Source organism: Petaurus breviceps, unplaced genomic scaffold (assembly GCF_028583685.1).
Source record: "Petaurus breviceps papuanus isolate PSGF00001 unplaced genomic scaffold, PetGlider_PUasm1.0 454, whole genome shotgun sequence".
In the NCBI taxonomy this organism is placed as follows: Eukaryota; Metazoa; Chordata; class Mammalia; order Diprotodontia; family Petauridae; genus Petaurus; species Petaurus breviceps.
In genome coordinates, this window is record NW_027186342.1 from 1,016,561 (window position 1) to 1,036,469 (window position 19,909).

At 42.7% G+C, this 19,909-nt stretch overlaps 1 protein-coding gene across 1 annotated transcript in view; it reads right to left on the reverse strand.

Moving 5' to 3' along the window:
• Nucleotides 1–4,722: 4,722 nt before the first annotated feature.
• Nucleotides 4,723–19,909, reverse strand: part of KRT79 (keratin 79) — a 17,272-nt gene continuing 2,085 nt past the window's right edge. The window contains exons 2-9 of the mRNA XM_069101162.1: nt 16,353–16,570; nt 14,863–14,923; nt 14,662–14,757; nt 10,837–11,001; nt 10,387–10,512; nt 9,493–9,713; nt 6,503–6,537; nt 4,723–5,614 (exon numbers count right to left, since the gene is read on the reverse strand). Of these exons, the coding sequence (XP_068957263.1) occupies nt 5,394–5,614; nt 6,503–6,537; nt 9,493–9,713; nt 10,387–10,512; nt 10,837–11,001; nt 14,662–14,757; nt 14,863–14,923; nt 16,353–16,570 (1,143 nt within the window). The 3' untranslated portion in view covers nt 4,723–5,393. The remainder of the gene's footprint in view (nt 5,615–6,502; nt 6,538–9,492; nt 9,714–10,386; nt 10,513–10,836; nt 11,002–14,661; nt 14,758–14,862; nt 14,924–16,352; nt 16,571–19,909) is intronic.

Here is a 19,909-nt window from a genome sequence, read left to right on the forward strand (position 1 = left end):
CAGAATTCATTCCAGCTCAGACAAATGCAGATCTGACCCCTTTTCTTCCACACCTGCCAGAACTAAGATGCCCCACCTTTTCTTGCTCCCCTCTTGCCCACCCACACACTTGACATGATGGAAAATTCTTCATTGTGTCTATCCCCCATGTCTTCCTCCAGTGGTGGAATCTTAAGAGGGTCTAGTATTACTAGAGATAGGAATCACTGAGTCTTCATTCTGCCTTATCATTCCAGAGGTCACCTCCAACAGTTGGAGAAGACTTAAAGTCAAAATCAAAACTTTTTTCTTCCCCAGTTAGACTGTGGCCTCCTTGGGGGCACAGATAAGATGTAACATTTAGAATGGACTAGCCCTGGGATGGGGGACCTGTGGTCTTGAGGCCACATTGCCTCGAGGTCCTCAAGTGCATCCCTTTGACCGAATTCAAACTTCACCAGCCTCAAGACCACAGATCCCCTATCCCTTGACTAGTCTTTCCACTCCCTGCCTCCTAATCGTCCCTGCCTCCACCCTCCTCACTCCTCCCCTCATCTCCCCAGAAACAAGACTTGTCTTCCTAAAACACTATTCTGTTTCTGCTTTGTTCAGAAAGCCCCAGAGGCTCCATTCATCATCCTGTCACCCTCAAATCCCAAAGGAGGGACTTAAAAGTCTTGCATGACCCTCCCTGCTTTGCCTACACAGCCCAAAGTTCCTGACTGGTCATTTGGGTGATGTCGGGCATGTTTAGTCTACAGAAGGGGGTCCATGATACTGAAGAACTGGGGGGATTCGACTTGTTCTGTTTGGGGCCCCAGCATGAAGAACTAAAACCAACAAGTGGGCATTACAGGGACTCAGCTGGAGGAATTTTCTGACAATTTGAACTGTCCAAAAAATATAATGGTGGGCATGAGCCCCCTGTCACTGGAGGTATTCAAGTAGAAACTGACTGATCATTTCTCAGGGCTATTATAGCAGACGTTGATGCTTCAGTGGGGACTGGCATACAGGACCTTTAAGGCCCTTTCCATCTCTGAGATTCAGTGATTTAAACAGTCAACTCCAGAATGCAAACAAATCAATGTTCCATTTAAATCTTACTCTCTGACACCTCTGAATCTTCATATGTACTTTTCCCCTGACCTAGGGTATTCTCCACTCCCTCCACTTTTCATCTCCTTCCCAAGGAAGAAGTCTTCCAACTAACATTCACAGGCTTCACTCCCCCGTCCCCACATCCTCTTTCTTTCCCATCCTTTGTATGGTAATAAATATCTCATAGGTTACACATCTAGATTCAACTGTTCAGTTTTTTTCCTTGTTTTTTTATAAGAAATATCACTAGACTTCCCCTCCATGCTCCCCACTCCCACTACCCATACTCTAATACTAAAATAATAGCAATTTTCCCAAGGTCATTCTCAGGGTACTTATGAACATCTGAACTGAGCAGACTGCCCATCACAGCAACCATTTAATTAACAAGCATTTCTTGAATGCCTACTATGTGAGCTTTGGAGATGCAAAGAAGAAAGTGAGGCAGAACTTGTCCTGGAGGATTTTGCATTCCATCATGGGACACAGCAAGTGAATATATAGGCATTTAAAAATTAGAGATGAGGACATTTGGGAGGCTAAGGTGAAAAGATCTGCTAGAATCTGGAAAGGCTGCATATAGAGGCACCTAAGCTGAATCTTAAAGGAATTCTAAGGAGACCCTAAAACTCAAGGGGGGAGCACCTTCCGGACATTCAGGACAACCAGTGCAAAGGTAGAGAGATGGAAAATGGGAAATGTTCCATGTATAAGGAACAGTGAGGGAGACATTTTTACCTGCCTGTACTGTCGAGCATATAAAGGAGAGTAGTGTATAAGAACACTGGGGATGGGAGCAGCTAGGTGGCACAGTGAATAGAGCACCAGCCCTGGAGTCAGGAGGACCTGAGTTCAAATCTGGCATCAGACACTTAACACACACAAAAAAAAAACTAGCCATGTGACCTTAGGCAAGTGACTTAACCCAATTGCCCTCCAAAAAGCAAAAAAAAAACCAACATTAGGGACAGTGGGTTTCAAAAGGTGGCAAACAGAGATATTTATTTGTTAGGGGTGGCCAGGTGGCACAGTGAGTAAAAGCACTGGCCCCAGAGTCGGGATGACCTGGGATCGAATCCGGGCTCAGATACTTAGCACCACACCCAGAAATAACTGGCCATGTAACCTTGAGCAAGTTACTTAACCCCAATTGCCTATATGTATATATATAATTTGTTACTTCATTCTAGAGACAAGGGGAAGCCACTGGAGTTTATTGGGTGAGGAAATGATATCGTCAGGCCTGGGCTTTAGGAAAATCACTTTAACACTTACTTGGAGGGTGTGTTGGAGTGGGGAGAGACTTGAGGATGGGAGGCCAATTAGAAGGTTATTCTATTTACCCAAGTAAGAGGTGACAAGGCCTGACCTAGGATGTTGGCTGTGACAGGTGAGAGATTTTGTGGATGAAGAACAAGTTTTGGTAACCGATTGAATGTGTGAATCATCTGAATATTTCATTAAACCCATGAGAGCTGAAGAGGTTACCCAGTGAGAAAGTCTAGAGGGAGAAGAAAAGGGGTTCCAGGACAGCCACCTTCCAAGGTCAATGTCTGTCATGCTCGAGCTATACATGAGAAACTATTATTGGTCTTCTCCTTTCCTCCTCAGATGACATCCACCTGCATAGAAATGGAAGGGACCTCAGAGACCATTGTAGAGAACTTCTGGGGGTTGAAAGGCCTCAACAGAATGTTCCCTTTCCCCTTGGATACATGTTTACTGGTAACAGTTGTTTGGGATCGTGCTGACCTGTACCTTGCCCTGTTATTCCAAACACAGCTCATGGTATGCACCCATAAATTGTCTAAGTCAAACAGTGTTCTTGACAGACAGGAGCTATGAGGGTCTGGATACAGTGTTTGATTCTTTTTGAAATGGTTCCCAGGCTTGTAGCCACAGAGACCCCTTTGAAGTGAGGTATAAAAAGACTAAGAAACATCTGCTTGTGGGCTCTGTATGAAGTGGATATGTAATAAACATTCTATGGATTATACCCCCATCTCTTTGGCTGCGCTGGCCATAACAGACCATCTGAAAAAAGCTCCTTTACTTGGCAGCTGAGAAAAGTGAGACTCAGGGAGTTAAAAGATTTGTCCCAAGTTACACAGATTGTAACATCAGAGGTAAAATTTGAATCCAGGCCCTCTGACTTCAGAGCTATAATAGTAATGGGAATTTGAAGATCTTCTCTGCCCCTTAATAGGCCAAATATAATCACATGGAGCCTGTGGTGGGAGGAGCTTGATGAACAGGTGGAGTCGAGCCCAGAGGAAGCTGGGACACAGAGCAGTTAGTAGGATGGGAGAGAGAGGATGCAGGCAAGGAGACAGCTAGGCTTGTGAGTATTTGTAGGAAGGCTTTGGGGTATTGTTGCTCCCTGCTGTGTTATGGTGTATTAACTTCTTTGCTGCTATGATAGATTTGGTTTTCTGGTGTTGGCATTTGGCTTTCTGGTGTCTGAATAAATGTTTTGTTTCTGTCTTCTATATGGAGAACCTATTATGTTTTGCAATTCAGAACTATGCCAGCATATTTATAGTCACCATTATTACTGTGAATATCACCTTGGTTATACAAGAGCTAATCATTTTTCCACTTTACTACATTGTATCTGAATCTAAGGACACTGAGGGTATCAAATGTGAGCCAAGGCCAACCTGCCTAAAAAAAAACCTAACCAGTTACATGTACACTGGCTAATTAGCCTTTTCAAGCCCTCAATGCTGATCAAATACTGAGTCTTAGCTAATAAGCTGCTTCAGATGAGGCCTTATCTATATAGAAACAAAAATGATCCAGCCTCAGATTTCATCACCCCCAAACATTTGTCCTGGGACACTTACATGGAGCACACGGCTCTGGCATCAGCATATTGACAGTTGGCATAGGACCAGGAAGGGTAAGCACAGAGAATCATGCCCATCAGTAAGTACTGCTACAACCTGCATGCATTGGACTGCAGGTTTTGCCTTCATCCTTACAGTGGTATGGCTGTCATTTACCAGGTGTCTGCTGGTAAATGTTTAACAAGCGGCTCTCTCTTTTTTTTTTTAAATCACAATGTGGTTTAATCTGCATTATTAACATTTTCCCCATAACTTTCCTAAATCTAAGCAACAACACAATAAATCAATCCCTAATTTATAGTGTTGTGCCTATTTCCCAGGTGTAAATGTAAAACTGAAATTTTAACAATAAGCTCCCATCAGTTTGAGCTGCCTCCAGCACATCCCTATACAATAACTATCCATTTAGAGAGCATTGGATGGGTGAGAGATAATGAGCACCTCAATAACCCTTGGAATTAGCCCCTCAAACTTAGGAATCAGGACAGATACCAAAGACCCCACCAGGGGCAAATGGCAGGAAACCTGTCCTTCAGTGGGGGACAGGCTGCTGATTGGAGGGGTAAAGGAGAGGAGGAGCATACGCCAGGCCACTAATTCCTATTGTAATTTTTCTAGCTGTTGAACATACTCTCAATCTCCTCCATCTTCAATGCCCTTGGCCAAAGGCCTGGTCATCTCCACTCTGATTACATCTCTGTTACCAGGGAGTTAGTTGGCTTGACTCAAGCTCAGGTCCATAGATAAGAGACTCAAGAGACAATGGGAGACATGATTGCTGTTTATTGAGATACATAATAGGCAATATAAAGGAGGAAGGGGAAGAATGATTAGTAGAGCGGTCTGAGGGACACTCAGTTTTGGTTCTGTTTGGTGTGGGGACAGAAGAAGGCAAGATGGCTTTCCTTATACCTGATGTTTTATAATCAGACCATCTGCTTCAACAGTATGTGTAACAAAAAACTCAACAAGCACAGGCAATGAGATAGGTAAACTGAGGCTGCCTTGAGAATTCAGCAGAAGCTAATCATAGAATCTAGGACTGGAAAGGACTTCAGAGAATATCCAATACAACCCCTTCATTTTACAAAATAGGAAACTGAGGAAGCCCAGAGAGGCTTGGGCATCTTGCCCAAGGTCACACAACAAAACCAAGATTCAAACCCAAGTCTTCTGAATCCAGATCCCATGGTCTTCTCACTATACAAGGATAGCCTCAATGCCTCTCCCTCTGGTGTGCTTAAACTCTAGAAAGCCAATATAATATGCAAATGATACAGTGTGCCAACAGGTGTAAATATAAATTTCCAGGTTGCTTGGGGGTCCTGAATGGGGAGCTCTGTAAAGGTCTGAGTGGGTGGGTATGAGGAAAGAAAGAAGGGTTAATGGTGGGCTGGGAGGTGGGAAAGGAAAGCTTGCAAGGAACCAGAACGGTCAGCACCAGCTTGACGTGTCACAGGACGGTTAATACCTCCGGCTGGATGACTTGACCGTGGTAGTTGTGCTCTTCTTCAAGATGGACGTTCCTCCAGCACTGGGTCCTGCCTTGACATAACCAGAGGAAGAGCCGTAGCTCCCCTTCACTCCTCCACCACTGCTGCCCAAGGGCAACCCACCCCCGAAGCTGCTACTGCCAACGACCTGGCTGCCCCCACCACACACAGTAGTCGAGCTGCCCGTCATAGCTGCAATGGAAAGAGGAAATGTTAGGACGTGTGGGCCAGGGAGGTCACTGAAAATGTCAAACCAAGGGATAAGGGGAGGGAGATCTCATAGAAATCAATTGGGGAATTCAAGAGAAATCAGACAGTGAATGAAACTGAGCAGAGTTTGACAAGAAAATTCCCTCTGTCTCTAGAATAGCATATATGGTTCCATTGGTCACATTTCAGAATGGACACTGGCAAAATGGAAGAAGCCCAGAGGATGGTGTCCATCACAGTGAGAGGTCTCAAGACCATGTCTATCTTAACAAGGAATGGTTCCAAGAACCAGACCGGTTTAGCTTGGAGAAAAGAAAACTTAGTAGGGCCACAACAGCTGCCTTCAAGTATTTAGAGGATCGTCCCATGAAAAGGAATTCAGTTTGCATGGTCAGATTCTGAAGGCCCAATAGGCAGAGGTTACGAGAGACCCGATTCATGTTTAGAGTAAGGAAAAACTTCCTAACAAAGAGAGCTGTCCATGAATGAAATGGCCTGCCTCAGGAAGGCTGGTGGGCTATTAGGTAATATTTTAGACAGTATTAGTGCTTCAGGTAGGATTTGGACCAGATAAAGTCTGTGATGCCCCCCAAACCTTAAGATTCCAAAGGTTCACAAGGGACTCTATATGACAAAGGGAAAGTCTGATGATGTGTTACAGATACTAATCTTTTCTGGAGGTGGTGGGGAGGAGCAGAAGGGAAGGGGAAGAGTCTTGGGAAAGGGGACACAGTTCATAGTCAGGAAAGGAACTAAGCAACAGGGTAAGATCTATATCTGTGTCTGGATTCTGCCTGTAGGATTATTTTATTTCCCTCAAAGAAGGACAGGTGTGGGATTAAGGAGAGAAGAATTCAGGAGAATACTTACAAATGCTAATAGCATTGGGACTCTCTCCAGACATTCTGTAGAAGAAAAGATGAGAGAAAGTTTAGCAGGTCCAAGAGCTGCCAGCTCAAAGGTCCAAAGAAAAATTCCTCCCCTTTCCTCCACTCTATGAGAGCTCTCTGCCCAGTGGTCAATGGAGGAGCAATACTCAGTAGAGAATCAACCATATTGATTGCCTATAGGTTGCTATTATACAAAATGGCAAAAAGTTTAAAAATACATTCTTTTTGGCTTTGGGTTATGCTTTTATCCTCTTGTGGGATAAAAAAAATCTGTGCTCTTGAGAAATAAGATGTTCTGGGAACTAACAAGTCTGTCTACCAAGTAATGAAACCATTTGCAGGGGGGAGGGGGAGGGTCCCAATTCAGGAAAAAAAATGTAGGAAGATGTCCAGATTCTCTATTCTATAGTTCTCCAAACTCCAAGGCAGGAGTTGAAGGCATCATCCTTCAGTGTGATTCAATGAAAAGAATGGTTCTGGAGTGAAAAGACCCAAGTTCAAATTCTGCCTCTAACATTTACTACATATGTGACTTTGAGCAAGTCACTAATCGCTTAACTAGGCCCTCAATTTCTCCCCCTAGGAGGCAGTTAGTTGGTATCATAGATAGAGTGCTGGGCTTGGAGTCAGAAAGAGCCGAGTTCAAATCAGGTCTCAGACACTTACTAACTGTGTGACCCTGGGCAAGTCACTTAACCTCTGCCTTGGGTCCTCATCGGTAAAATGGAGAGAATAATAGTGCTTGCTTGCCATTTGTGAGAACCGAATAAGGTAATTGGCACATAGTAGGCACTAGACAAATGCTATTCCCCTACCCTTACTCTATAAAATTGGAAGACCTCTGAGGTCCCTTCCAGCTTTACATCTATGACTAAGAACAAGAATGCAGTGACTACAGAACAGTCAGGACAAGGCTGCTTTCTTGCTGACTTTTAACAATATCATAGCTAATTAATCAACGTTCATTGACTGACTGCCTGCCTATCTGGGTCACACTTTTTTTTTTGCTTTTTGGAGGGCACTTGGGATTAAATGACTTGCCCAAGGTCACATGACAAGTAAGTGTTAAGTTTCTGAGATCAGATTTGAACTCAGGTCCTCCTGACTCCAGGGCCACTGCTCTATTCACTGAACCACCACCTAGCCACCCCTGGGTCACACTTTCTAGAGAAATAGGAGACGGGATTATTTTGTTCGCAACCTCTTTTGTGGGTAGTAGAACTTAAGTGCTGGAAGGGACTCTCAAAGGGCCCTTTCCCCCTATTCCTTATGCTGCCAGCATAAGTCAACAGAGGAGCCAACCAAATCAGTCAAGGAGTTAAGTAAATACAAGAAAGGAAAATGTCAACAGAGCCATGAGCAACATTGGCAATTATCTCCTCAATGAGTCAGAGTTAACCTGATGCTTCAATAATTTAAGGAGCTGTGATGTCTTCCTTTGGTGTCAAAACTCCCACTCTAAATGCAAGCCACAGTCATCTTTCCTCAGTGGCCCACCTTCTGAGGACAAAGCCTCTCTCAATTTAACTCCACTGGTTTTCTCATGACCAACATATTCATTCATTCATTGGTCCATTTGCCAAACATCCCAAATCGGTAGGGTTTAGGAACCCAGGGTTCTCAAAATGAGGCATTGAAGAAAGGCTTCAGCTGCAAGCAGGATTGACCTTATTGATCATCAATCAACAAGCACGTATTTAATAACTACTATTTAAATGCCACTTAGCTCCCTTAGTTTATATTAAATTTTTATATTAAATTATTTTATAGTAAATTAAATCTCCATACCAGGCACAGACTAGGAACTGGGGATAAAAGTTCAAAGAATGAAATAATACATTCACCCCATGAGGATAAGGATGGTCACTTTCACTTTTGGGGGGGGCAGTGCAGAAGGCAGTCAGAGTTGAGTGATTTGCTGAAGGTCACACAGCTAGGAAATGTCTGAAGCTGGATTGGAACTCAGGTCCTCCTGACTCCAGGACCAGTGTTCTATCCACTGATATCTAGGCTCCACCTAGAGCCTCTATCACTTTCATTTTTTCTCTTTCTAATCCCCAGTTCCTAGCACAACAGCATAAAATGAGCCAGCCATTCTAAATCATACCCCATCCCAGACATTCTACTTAACTATGCATGAGAATATTTAAATGAGTCAATCACTGTCATAAAAGTGCTGGGAGTCCACATGCTTGTATATTCTTTCTTGACCTTCCCCCTGCCCACATCTCACAGGGTCTCAGTGTTCCTGGGTGACACTTAATAGACCCAACTCAGAAGAAGCTGGAAAACTCACCACTTTCTTCCTCCTATGGAGGCTCAGACAAGTGAGTGATTTATTCCCTCAGGGTCATACCACTTTCCTTCAGTTGGATTCAGAAAACTCAGGGCTTTGAAATTCTGATCCCATCATGGGACCAGCCACAACTTTACAATACTTTACATCCAAGTCTTATGTCATGTTTTGAATTTGTTTTATTTGGGGAAGGGAGGAGGTAAAAACTAGCTTCACTGGTACTTACGATAGCTATAAAATAAATAAATATGGAAAAATATAATGTATACTAAACAATATTTAGCTCCACATTTCCCACATCAGATCTGAATTCCGTTCCAAAAATAATTGTCAGGGTGGCTAGGTGGTACAGTGAATAGAGCACCGGCCCTGGAGTCAGGAGGACCTGAGTTCAAATCCGGCCTCAGACACTTAACACACATACAAAAACTAGCAGTGTGACCTTGGGCAAGTCACTTAAGCCCAACTGCCCTACCTTTCCCCTCCAAAAAAAAAGCAAAAATAATTGTCAAGAGTTTCAATTACATTCTATATATTCAATTACTTCACATATATTTAATTATTTCATATATTATATATTCCATTATTTCACATATTATATATTACACATATTCACTTGTTTGATATATATGTCCCTTATTTCGTCCTCCAGCCATCACGGCCAGCCTGGTTACCTGCCCTCCTCGCTCTCCAGAAGCTTCCTATAGGTAGCAATCTCCATATCCAAGGCCAGTTTGATACTCATCAGCTCCTGGTAATCCCGCAGAAGCTTGGTCAGCTCCTCCTTGCTGTGGTGGAGGGCCTTTTCCAGGTCTCCCAATTTCTTCTGGGCATCTTTGATGGCCATCTCCCCACGCTGCTCTGAGTCAGCAATAGCTGTCTGCAGCTGCTGGCACTGCAGAGGGAGGGAAGCTATGAAGGACACTTTCCAATATCATCCTCTCTATGTCCTCACCTCCAAACCCAACCCAGAATGACCAGGGAAGAGGGAAAAGAGAAACATTCTCCTATGAAAAGGAGACGCAGCAATGCTGTGAGGTTAATAATGCCAGTATTATTATTCTCAACTTACAAACAGGGGGCTCCGAAAAGGATTTGCCCAGAGTTATACAGTGTAGGAGTTTAGACTCAGACATAAACCTTATGACTCCAAGGTCACTTAGACACCTTTTCCTTAGGGGCAAGGACCTAAACCCCTGTGTACTCTGAACTAGGGTGCTCTCTGCCCCAAAATGCAGTTGGTCTGTCTCATGTGGTAGTGAGCTCCCCATCACTGGTAGTATTCAAGCAGAAGCTGACTGATCATTTCTGAACTGACATGGAATTGCATCCTCCAGATGGACCCAACCTTTTCTGAAGAACTCACCATTTGCTCACCCCTTAGTGTACTCTTTTCCAAACTAAACAGCTCTAAGGTTCATGTTACGGACCCAGGGTATGTTACAAGTATAGTTAGCACATTCCCGATCTAATACTAGCAGGTGTCAGGCCATGACTTTCCTCTTGAAGATGTCCCCAGTCACTGTGGATCACCCATAGCCCAGCTTCCTGGCTGGGGTCATCCCCACCTGTTTCTTTACTGAGTCGATCTCCCCCTGCAGTCTCTGCATGACACGGGTGAGCTCAGCGATTTCATTCTTGGTATCCCGGAGGCAGTCTCCATGCTTTCCAGCTGTCACCTGGAGCTCCTCATACTGTTGGTCAAAATTGTTAAGCCCAAAGAGAGTTACATAGACAACAGACTTAGCCCACATGCCCACATGAAACCCAACTGGTCAAAAGGACCCATCTTGTCTGTCTTGTGGGCCTTCCTCGAGGGACCTGTTTGGGAATTAGCTTCTTTTTTGATCATTTTCACCAGTCAGGAAATCTTTGGAAAATAGTATAGTCCCTTCCTTTGAGAAATTTACAAGTGCCCAGCCACTCTGAAGGGGGCTCTTATTTCCAATCTAGCCCTTCATATTGGGGGTCAGGCTTAGTCTTCTTCCTTCCCTTGAGCCAACATCTCACTCACTCACCTTGGTCTGGTACCAGGACTCTGCCTCTGCTCGACTCTTCCTGGCAATCTCTTCATACTGGCTTTTGATCTCAGCAATGATGCTGTCCAGATCCAGGCATCGATTGTTATCCATGGACAGGACTACATTTGTATTAGAAGCATGGGTGTGGGTCCCTTCCCGCTCCTACAGGAACAAAAGAAGCCTCAGATACTGTCTGGATCCCTCCAATCTCCCCACTTTCTCCTCAGGGAGTAACATCAAAATGGGCAGCAGGAGACCTGTGCTCTTCTAGGGTCATAGCTTCCAGAAGTGGGAGGACTCTTAGGAAAGGTAAAGAAAAAAAAGTCTTGGAGGGGTGATGTGATTTCCTTAGTATCATAAAGCTAATCATTGGCAGAGCCCAGGTCTTCTTGTCCCAAAACTAATGTCTAAGATTTGGAGACAGAAGACCTTGGTTCAAATCCTAACTCATCTACTTATTAACTAGAACCTTGGGCTAATCATTTAAACTTATTGGGCCTCAGTTTCCTCATCTATAAGATGAGGGGGTAGGACTAGATAATTCCTTCTAGATCTCAATCAATAATCTCCTCTGTTGTCACACCCTATCCTATCAGTTGTATTATAATCATTATTAATAAATTGATAACTAAATAATTAACAAATCCCAAATTAACTATTCATAAATTATTTTTAAAATCCCAAGTTAAATTTGCTTATTAAAATTATGCAATCATATACTTAATCAGTGATTTATATGGATTATGAAGTAAAGAAGACAGAAAGGACTAGAGATGGCCAAATGCCCCAGCCTTCAAAAGGGGAAAAAGTCAACCCTGAAAATTAGATTCACAATTGCAACATCATTGCTTTGAAAAATTCTAGAACAAACAATTGAGGAGGATGACTTGTGAAACTTGGAAATGGAAATGATAGTCACTGGAAGCCAGGTAGAAAAAAAGTTATGACTACTACAGACTAAAAGGGGGAGGAACTAGCAAAATAACTAATGCAATAACAACCATCCTATTAATACGGGATGACTCATAATTCCAGCCAACTGACAATGAAGCATGCTACCCACCTCCTGCCCAAGAGGTGATGGGCTAGATATGCAAAATGAGGCAGACCGATTTTGGACATGGCCAAAGTTAGAATCTGTTTTGCTTGATTATGGAAGCATATTAGTTACAAGATTGTTTCCTTCCAGTGAAAGGGGTGAGGTAAGGGCATAGAAAATAAATGCTTGTTCATTGAAAACAATTTAAAAAATTAAGTCATGCCAAAATAGCCTTGTTTCATTTTTTTTACTAGAGTTACTAGACTGGTACATCAGGAGAATGTCAGAGACATATTTTATCTTGATTTCAGCAAGTCATATAACAGTTTCTTGTGTTATCTTTATAGATAAGTCAGAGAAACATGGGCTATTATGCTAAGAGTTAGGTAAATGAAGAGCTATACTCAGAGAGTACTGAGCCATGCCAACCTAAAGGAAAGTCTATAGTGGCATGTCACAAGGCTCTGTTTGGACCTTATCCTTTTTCTTTTTTTAACAGACTTGGATTGAAAAGATGGCTGCCAAACTTCTGAAGTGCGTGGTTGACACGAAGAGGGGAAGGACATGGGCAAATCTGCCAAACAAGGGGGAAAGGAAAATCCCGAAATAGGACAAAATCAGTATTGGGGGCAAAAAGTCTTCATAGGATTAGTATGGTGGCCATGATCATTGAGATACAATTTGACAAGAATAAATGGGAAGTCCTTCATTTTATATTCAAGTATTTCATATGAAAAAGACCTATGAGTCAATGCAGGTGCGAGAGAGAGAGAGAGAGAGAGTCAAGGTGAGGGAAAGGGTGAGGGAAGGAGAGAAAGGAAGAAGGAAAGAGAGAGGAGGGGAGAGAGAAAGAAAGAGAGAAGAAGAAAGAAGAAGAAGAAGAAGGAGGAGGAGGAGGAAGAGGAGGAGGAGGAAGAAAGAAAGGAAGAGGGGAAGGACGAGGAAGTGATACAGAGAAGGAGGGAAAGAGAGAGACAGAAAGAGGGAGAGAGAGCTAATGCAATCCTAGGTTTCATTGAAAGAAATCATCCAGGTTAAAGCATCAAATGGTTGCACCATGCTGCCTACTGGTCAGTGCCACACTGAAAGAAATTGACAAATTTCGGGGTATCCAGGACAGTCATGATGAGGATAGTAAGGATGGAAGCTGTGTCACAGGAGAAAAGGCTATGGGTTCTGGATTCAACTTTCAGTTTATCCTGAAGAATAAAAGATTTGGGAATGACACTATAGCTCTCTACAAATACTTGAAAAGTCATCTGGAAGAACAATCAGATTTAGTATGTATAACTCCAGACCATATAACTATAACTATAACCATATAACTAAGGCCAAGAGATGAAAGCTATTGTGAGACAAGTTTCAGCTCACTATAAGGAAGAACTTATCTAATAACTACAGTGGGCTAGCATTGGACCATGAAATGCAGTCTGGTAGCTTTGGAATCAGAGTATCTGGGAATCTAGCGCTTTCTACCTGCATGACCTTGGGCAAGTTATTGAGCGTCCCTGGGATTCAGTTTACTCATCTTTAAAATGAGAGGGTTGGACTAGATGTCATTCCAGACCTAAATCTGCAATCCTATGATCTCAAAGGTCCCTTCCAATTCTATACTTATGGTCCTGTGATCTCCATGACTAAAAGAGTTGAGGCAACATTTAGATGACCAAAAAAAAAGGAAAAGGGCCTATTTGTACAAATATATTTACAGCAGCTCTTTTTGTGATTCCAAAGAATTGGAAATTGAGGGGTTGCCCATCAATTGGGGAATGGCTGGAGAACCCGTGGTGTAGATTGTGATAGAACACTTATGTGCTATAGAAAATGATGAGCAGGATGTGGGAAACCTGGAAAGATTAACATTAACTGATGCAAAATGAAGTTAACAGAAGCAGAACAGTGTAGACAGAAAGAGCAATATTGTATGATGATCAACTGTCAATGACTTAGCTATTCTCAGCATTACAATGATCCAAAACAATTCCAAAGGACTCATAATGAAAAATGCTCTCCTCCTCCAGAGAAAGAACTTATGGAGTCTGAATGCAGATCGAGGTATCGTATTTTTCACTTTCTTTGTGGTTTGGGGGGTGGGGAGTTCTGGGAGGGGAGTTTGTGTTTTCCTTCAAAGCATGCCTAATATAGAAATATATTTTGAATAATTACACATGTATAACCTACACCAAATTGCTTGAATTCTCAGGGTGGAGAAAGAGGGAAGGAAACTCAAATTTTTTTAAATGAATATTAAAAATTGTTTTTACATGCAATTGTGGGAAAAAAATTAAGTATTCTTTTTAAAAGTTTAGCTAACCACCTGGAGGGATTCCTACATTTAGTTGAGAAGGAGGTGGGGCATATATGGATTCCATGACCATTAAGGTCCCTTCCGACTCTTTGGAGGCCATGTTTTTATAACTGGGCTCATGTCTCCTGTCAAATCTCAAGTTTTCATTCTGTGCTTCTCTTCTCTGACTCCTTGGTGAATTCTCTAATTCCAGGAAGTTGTAAATTCCTGTTTTCAGCCCATGTTTCCCCTCTTCCCCTCACTCAGGATATTCTAACCTATTCTGTATCTACCACTCTTATCCTCCTCCTCTCATCCTATTACAGGTTAAACAGAGAGAAACAGAGCTAAGCCAAGGCTCATTGTTCTTCTGAAAACACCCAACTGGAACTGGTCAGATGGTTAGATCAATCCAGAACAGAGCATATATAGGAGGTTCTCAGTATTTCACACAGAATGTTGCCCATTCGCCATATTCCCTAATTGGCTGTCTTACCGCATCATAGAAAACCTCAAGAAATTTGGCATGGTCCGTCAGCAACGAGGCCTGGGCCCTGAGACTCTCAGTGGTTATGTACTGGGAATCAACATCCTAATGGCAGAAGAAAATAACATTAAGGGACAAAATTCCTGGGGGCCAACATCCCATTCGGAGATATTCCTAATACTCAAGAAATACCCCACTCACTCTACTCACCTTCTTGAGGACAACATATTCATTCTCTGCTTCTGTTCGCTTATGGATTTCTTCTTCAAATCTGTGACATAATGCAAAATGAAGTCAGGCTTGATCCTGTGTCTTATTCCCTTTGCGGTCCCACTAGGTCAGCCAGAGAACTGCAGGCCCCCTCCCCAGACCACGGTCAATTTTTGCTATGACCTACTACCCCAGAAGGAAAAGTAATGTACTTCTGAGTGGTGAATGAAATGGGAGCATGATATTAATTCATATGTTCCCTCCTTTGGGGGTCAGATACTTTAGCATACAAGTTAGGTAGGAGGGAGACAATATTAGAGTGATAATGCTCAGACAAGGTTAACCCTGGCTCAGAGTGGGCTGCTGGGTGAATGCTCCAAGTCCTGATACAGCAGGGCCTCACATGGTTTTTTTAAAAAGCATAGACAGGGATGGGTAGGTGGCGCAGTGAATAGAACACTGGCCCTGGAGTCAGGAGGACCTGAGTTCAAATCTGGCCTCAGACACTTAACACTTACTAGCTGTGTGATCTTGGGCAAGTCACTTAACCCCAATTGCTTCTCCAAAAAAAAAAAGTGTAGACAGAGCTGGGAACAAGTGGTTTAGCAGCTGTGTCCACTTTGACCAAAGAGAATTTAATTCCAAAACATTTTCACTTCTTTGCACAAAACAGTTCTGAGTGACCTTTGGAGGCATTAGAAGAATAGCTTCAGACTATTAGAAGAATAATTAATGTCTATTAAATAAACCCACAGAACAGAGTCTGCGGCTTTTATAAGAGAGTTGTCTCCCTAAAGGATAGCTCTCTTACAAGAGCCACAGACTCTGCTCTGTGGATTTATTTAATTCCTCCTTAAAGGAGGAATTCCTTGACAGAATCCCAGAAATCTTTGGGGGTGACACATAAAAGCAAGTCAATGTAAGTTAGGCAACAAGCATTTCTTAGGAGCTTTAAAATGAGGCAGGAACAGTGGTAAAGAAAAAGTAGGAGGGCAGCTAGGTGGTACAGAGAATAAAGCACCAGCCCTGGAGTCAGGAAGACTTGAGTTCAAATTCAGCCTCAGGCACTTGACACACTTATTAGCTGTGTGACCTTGGACAAGTCACTTAACCCAATGTCTTGCCTTCCCCCCTCCAAAAAAATTTTAAAAAAAGAAAAGGCAAGAGAAGGAGGAAGAAATGTTGACTATGTAGAAAGGACTCTTTGTGTGAAGAACAAAATTAAGTATTTTCAAAACTGTGAATAAATGAAAATATAAAGAGGAAAAATATACAAATATATTGTTATTATCCAGAGGTCAATGGGGCCTGTCTGAGGGCCAAGGGGAGGGAGCATAGAGTTATATTTATGCTTCTCCAGAGATGAAAGAGACTGTGGTATCCTGATCCCCTGGATATTCTGTCCCTGACCTAGCTTTCTGAGGATGTGGCACCCCCACCCCTACCTAGCCACTTCACACTGGTCCCACCCCCATCCTCCTCTTCCTCACTTGTCTTTGAAGTTGTCCATCTGTTGCTGTACATTACACAGCTCATTTTCCAGCTTCTCCTTCTCATTCTTCAGGGTATCCAGATGTCTCCCAAGCTTGTTTATTTGTGAATCAAGGAATGGCTCCAGACCCTCAGGAAACTTGGTGCTCTGGCCCTGCTCTTGAAGCAGAGCCCACTTAGTCTCTAACACCTTGTTCTGCTGCTCCAGGAATCGGACCTGTGGCCACAGAATCGTAGTACAGTTATCTTGTCCACATGGCAGGGGTTAGGGGCATGGTGCCCCCAACTACCACCATCATCCTCACCCCCCAGCCCCACCATGAAATGGATAATCCACACAAAATTTTTTTACTTCTTTGTACCAGAGAAGAAGTCTGAATTATTATTATGGTGTTAAAAATAAAATATGCTGATATCATACAAAACTGTAGGTATATTTTTATGCATTTCTAAGTTTCTAAACTTTTTCTGTGTCATCTGCTGGCCTTAGTGTGTCATCTGCGGTTTCTGCAAAACTCAAAAAGTTCCCATTTAATTTCTTATGCTGACTGTCAATATATCAAAATCACAATGGAGAAAGTCGTAATGTGGAAGGAAAAACTGTATTGAGATGTGGAGAATCAACTATAGCCCAACACCTCCATTTTCCAAAGTACAAAACAGAGGCCCAGGAAATATAGTGATTTATCCAAGGTCATACAGCTAGGAAATAGGAGAGTCAGGATTCAAACCCACTTTCTCTGACTCCAACTCCAGTGCTCTTTCCATTTGTGACATAGTACAGAAGAGGAAAGAAAGGGCTTAGGCAATCCGTTCCTGGCAGTGGGAAGAGACCCAAGTTTCCTACCATTCCCCTGCCCCAGCCTCACTCAAGTGATCTGTCTATAACCTGGTCTGCCAATAATAATACCAATTCACATTTACATGGTACTTGAAATTCACCCATCTGAGACAGGTAGTATGAATATCATTATCAACTATTTAGACATGATGAAACTGAGGTTCATGAATATTTAAGGACTTGCTCAGGATCACACAACCAATAAGCAGGACTCAGACCCACATTCACATCAAATATTCTCCCCTACCATGATTCAACAGGAGCCTGTTGAATCTGGAGCCTGGAGCAGGGTAGGGTTTTTCTCTGATGGGAGACCCTAAGACATTTTCCTGGAAATTATTCTGGAAGGGATTGTCTGTCAATTGACAGTTGGACCCTTCTACCCTTTCTGAGTCATTCAAATGGTGCCTAATTCTGCCCAAAAGGAATGTGAACAGTTAGAGAATTTCTTGTATAAGCTTCCACTAAAGCAATCTTACCAGAGACAAGAGTCACTGAGAGAAAGGGTAAAGAGGGCAGAGGATGATTTCCCTCATGATTTCACCTTTCTTCTGTTCCCTAGGGCTTCCAGCTACACAGAATCATGAGATCATTCATGGGAATTGGCAAAGAAAGCCAAGACATTGGGACATTCACCATAGAACATCAGCAATAGATATACCATTCAGCCTCAGCACCCACAATGAGGCAAGGGAGAGGGCAGAGAGCGAGAATTGCCAATTGACCATAGGAGTAACCCAAAATCCCCAGTGACCTCAGATTCTATATTCTCATAGGTATCATGCTACAGATAGAAGCACATATTACAGCCATAGTCAGGAAAGTTAGATTCACTAAATAGCTAGTCACTTAACCTCTCTGGGACTTAGTTTTCCCATCAACAAAATGGTTATTACCATTCTTGCCCTATGTGCCCCCCACCCTCAGATATGAATATATGATATGACATAAATATGCCAAGGTATCATATAAATAATGACTGCTGGCCTTCAGACTTACAAAATTCTTTTCTTATGGCAACCCTGGAAGGTAGTCAATAGAAATAGTATTGCCCCTATTTTACAGTTGTGGAAACTGAGGCACAGAGTGGTGAAGCAGCTTGTATTGGGGTTCAACTCACTTCTCCAGATTCCACACCTAGACCTTTTTTCCCTAGGCAACCCTGCCTTCCAAGTGAAAGTAAGGAATTTTAATTTCCATCAATATCATCTCAGATGAAGCATGTGACCCAGTCAGCAGCTGACAGAGATGTGGCTGGGGGACAGGGAAAGGGGAAATGCCAAGGCTTGGAAGGCAGAGATAGGATGGTGAGTAAGAGCATTGAGTCATTCCATCCCCTTCACTTTCTCAGTGTTTACATGAGAAAGCTAAAAGGAATGGTAGAAGGAAAAGAAGCGAGAAAAGCTGGAAGGAAGACAACACTTTTTCTGGTCTTTCACCTGGTTCTCTCATGATCCCTCTCACTGTCCCTTGGAAACCCTTCTGAAAATCAAGAGAATGGATCCCAGCCCCAGGGTTCCTAAATCCTCAACCTTGGTTGAAATCTAAAGCTTCCTTGGATCTCAGCGTTCCAATCTGCAAAATCGGGAGTGTATGTAGTATGTATTTTATATGTGTGTGTATATATATATATATATATATATATATAGCCATTACCCTACCAAGATTGAACCCTCTTGCGTTGGATTCAAATCTCAGCCATGGGTTAGTCACATTACCTCTCTTCTTCATTTGCAAAATGTGGGGGTTGGACCAGGTGATGTCTGAGTTTATTTCCAGTGTTAAATCCTTGGAAATGTGGTTGTGGGAGGAGAGTGATGTGTCATCAGTGTAATGGTAGGAATAATGAAAGAAAAAAGAGTGTGGGGCTTGGGTTTGAGAGATTTCTGCTCAAACTCTGGTTCTGTCACTCCCTGGATGCTAGCTTTGGCCAAGTCATCTATGGTTGTGAGCCTCGGTTTCCTCATCTGTAAAATGGAGATAATGATGCTTTCCCCCATCTGCCTCACACAGTTGTTGTGAGGAAGCATTTCATGAACATTAAAAGAGCCATATGGGAATAATAATTTTGTAGATTAATGGAACATAGCTAACCAACTAGGGAAGCCATGTGACTATACTAAGTTTATATAAGATTTATCCGTTATTAAAAGAATAATAGACTAACAGCATCTCCAAATGCACATACTCATGACTTAGAATCCCTGTCTCAGGCAAGAAGTTATTCCATCATTCCTCTGCCCCAGACCAAGGAAAGCTTCCTGCCCTCTGGAGATCTCACCTCCTTCCTTGGTCTCCCTGCTCCCATTCACCAAATCTGAAATCTTTCGAAGATTAGGCAAGTCTTCCCACTGCAATGCCTACCAGAGTCTTCTGCTTCTAATTCTACAAACACTCTAAAGTGTGTGGAGCTGCCCAGGATTGAGCTTAAAGGTCCCCTCCCCCTCAGTCCCACCCACTAATTTCCATTTCTTTTCATTGTTTGTACCCAGTTACTATTTCCAGGGTTCTGTCAGGAGTAGGTAAAAAGGAAAACAGGAAAACATTCCATGCCTAGAATGCTTTACCTTCTCACCCCTGTCTCCTGACTTTCTTAGTACCCTTCAGGACTCAGTTCACTCCACCCCTGGTTTGCACCCCTGTTCTAGTACCTTGCCCTTAGGATTACCTCTCCTTTACAATATATTTTATAATATGTAGAGAGAGAAAGAAAGA